This window comes from Gossypium hirsutum, chromosome D12 (genome assembly GCF_007990345.1).
Source record: "Gossypium hirsutum isolate 1008001.06 chromosome D12, Gossypium_hirsutum_v2.1, whole genome shotgun sequence".
NCBI classification, from domain to species: domain Eukaryota; kingdom Viridiplantae; phylum Streptophyta; class Magnoliopsida; order Malvales; family Malvaceae; genus Gossypium; species Gossypium hirsutum.
The window spans coordinates 885,189-887,835 of NC_053448.1; the positions used below are offsets into that span (position 1 = coordinate 885,189).

The window sequence follows — 2,647 nt, forward strand, 5'->3', positions numbered from 1 at the left end:
TAGTAAACAGAGTTTTAAATCTTTTTTAGCTGATTTGAGCACAAATGGAGAATTGGGTAGTCAAACCCTCTAATTATAGCGTTTGGTGAAAGATTAAATTTTTAAAAAAATGTGAAAAGTGTTAATAAAGGTAAAGGTATTATTGTAGAAATCAAATTGGAAATTGAGGTTAACTTTGATCATGGTTCAGTCCCTAAACCTAAGTTTAAGAAAATAGCAATGTTAAACAAGAAGCCAAATAGTTTTATATTAAGAAAAAAGGGTCAAAGAGAAACAAATAGACTTGGCTTAAAAACATGAATACATGAGCAGTCGCAGAGCATTTAGTGGTTGCTGGAGTAAATTCCAATCTCTTTTCATCAATTTTTAATAACAATTTAGCATGTTATTACCATGGAATGGTCCGTTGAGATGCATAAGCAGAGTCTTTCAGGAATTAGTTAACGACAAAACATTTCTTCCTAATCTCTCCTTCATTCCCTGTGACAACTCCAATGGCTCCCATCCTCTTCATTGCCTGCGCAAACTCCGTGAAGAATTTCTTCGAGTCAAGCAACTCGTCCACGATTTTGCGTGAGCCTTTGTTCGCCAGTAAGGCTGCATCAGACTGAAACAGACCCTTGTTTTGCTTAACAGTGACGTAATAGTTATTATCGAACGTCAACGCACTACCAGGATCCATCGGCACGAATGTCGTGTTGTCACTAAGGTTTTCGCATTGCGTCTTCAAGAAAGATGCATAGGTTGGGTTCAAGGAAGGATCTTGATTACTTCTTCCAGTAAAGTTGTATAGCCTGTTGCTGAAGGTATTGCAATGGCCTACTCCGATCGTATGCCCGCCTGCATTCAACTTTTATGTTAGCACTTTTCGGAAATCTTTGTCGACATTGAATGATCAACTCTTTTTGGTTATGTTCTGCATTGAGATCTTACCTGATAAGACCACAAGGTCATGGACATTGAGGCCTTTGCTAGTGAAACTTCGTAAGAGGGCGGTGAAGTTGGAGAGAGGGGAAGGAATATTAGCCAACGCCTCGGAAATTCGTGATATCCGGCCATCTCTTCTACCGGTAAGAACTTCCCACAATGGTGTTTGGAACTACAAAGTAATATTGCATAGTTAAAATGTTTTTAGTTACCAAAGTTAAACATCTTGCAAGGATTTTGGTTTAGCTTACTTTGAAAGAAACAGCATCCCTAGCAGCCAAGGCCAGAACATCAGCACACGATACTACATTCGGACATTTCTTCTCGACTTCTGCTTTTAGATCGTCGATGACATCGAAACCAGCAAGGGTTAGGTTCGGAATCGCATCTTTCTCGGCAGTATTGTTAGTTGTTGAGTTCAATAGGACTGAACCATCACACCCCTGAAAAGATTTTCCAATAAGCATATATGATTCAAGACATTATAAATGTGGAACAATAGTTAGAAAGCCTTACCCTAACAAAACAGTCATGAAAATGCGTTCTCAAGAACCTTGCAGGCAATGTGGGATCATTGGCAACATGTTTTTCAGTAGCTTTCTTGATTATCTCCTCTGCATCAGGACATGTATACTTGTAGTAACCCTTCCTAAGGCTACCACCATGGCAGGTCCCAACAACTCCAAATACTACTATGCAAAGCAAAATGAAAGCCTGGTTTGTCATCTTGATTTCTTGCTAGTTGAATGTGGCAAATGGCAAAACCAGCTCTGCCATTTTATACTAGTCGTTGGGAATATATTCCTAAGATCCAGTTAAGCAATGTATAGTTTTAAAGAGACTTCTTCCCTGTATCTTCCATTACTATACTTTATAGCAGATTTGGTGGGAATGATTAACATTACAAACTTAAAAAAGAATACAGCAGAAGTCAGCTCTATAAACATATATAGGAAGATAGATTTGAGAGTAGAGCATATTTGACTAGTGTTTCAGCCAATGATTGGCTCTCCACATGCCTATCAAGTATCAACCTGAATAGTTTTTTCTTGGTTTAGGCTGGTAGGAGGCGGAAAGATGTTAATGTTACGAGTGTTCTTACTTACTATACTCTTATCAACAACTAAATAAATCAATACGCGTTGTCTATATTTTATACATTGCAATTTATAAAATAAAAAAAATACAAATTTCAAAAAATCAAATAGAAGTTTTAGAAAAATTATTTAATATAAGTGGGTGTTTAAATTTGTTGGCATCAACATTATTGAGACGAGGATGTGGGTTTGAGCACGCTGATGTGCGTTTGTATAAAAAATTATTTAATATAATTTAAATAAATATAAATTAATCAAATATAAAATTTTGAATAAAAATAAATGATGAGTAAAAAATTATTATGTAAGTGCATGTGTTGAATCCAGTAATACAATGATAAGAAGGTATTGTTCCCACCGGGACCAAATTCTAAGCTACTAATTATCAACTATTCAATTTTATCTAATCCGGAATAAGAAAATCAATTTTAATTACTGCTAAAATTAAGCTAAGAAAGTTATGAAAATGCTATTGAATTAAAATAATGAAAATCTATTAGTTTTTCAATCAATTTTAAGATCTTGGAACTTTATCTAATCTAGTTAATCAATTATCTCTAGTTCAATTGTTCAACATATGCAATTACTAACCTAAGATTCAATGGCATTAACTAAACCCTTCC

General features: G+C 35.2%; 1 protein-coding gene across 1 annotated transcript; it reads right to left on the reverse strand.

Annotated features, from left to right (window-relative positions):
* Positions 1–222: 222 nt before the first annotated feature.
* LOC107936875 (peroxidase 3) lies at positions 223–2,027 on the reverse strand. Its single transcript, XM_016869652.2, has 4 exons — positions 1,444–2,027; positions 1,179–1,370; positions 934–1,099; positions 223–840 (listed from the first exon to the last, which is right to left on the reverse strand). The coding sequence occupies exons 1-4, from the start codon at positions 1,651–1,653 to the stop codon at positions 437–439; spliced, it is 972 nt and encodes a 323-aa protein (XP_016725141.1). The 5' UTR covers positions 1,654–2,027; the 3' UTR covers positions 223–436.
* Positions 2,028–2,647: the final 620 nt, after the last annotated feature.

Bases quoted from the DNA above. Each gene is read 5' to 3' on its own strand.
- LOC107936875 (XM_016869652.2), bottom strand. From the start codon at position 1,653: ATGACAAACCAGGCTTTCATTTTGCTTTGCATAGTAGTATTTGGAGTT. The intron at 1,371-1,443 runs GTAAGGCTTTCT...AAATCTTTTCAG, and splicing joins TTCATGACTGTTTTGTTAGG to GGGTGTGATGGTTCAGTCCT. The intron at 841-933 runs GTAAGATCTCAA...AGTTGAATGCAG, and splicing joins TGACCTTGTGGTCTTATCAG to GCGGGCATACGATCGGAGTA.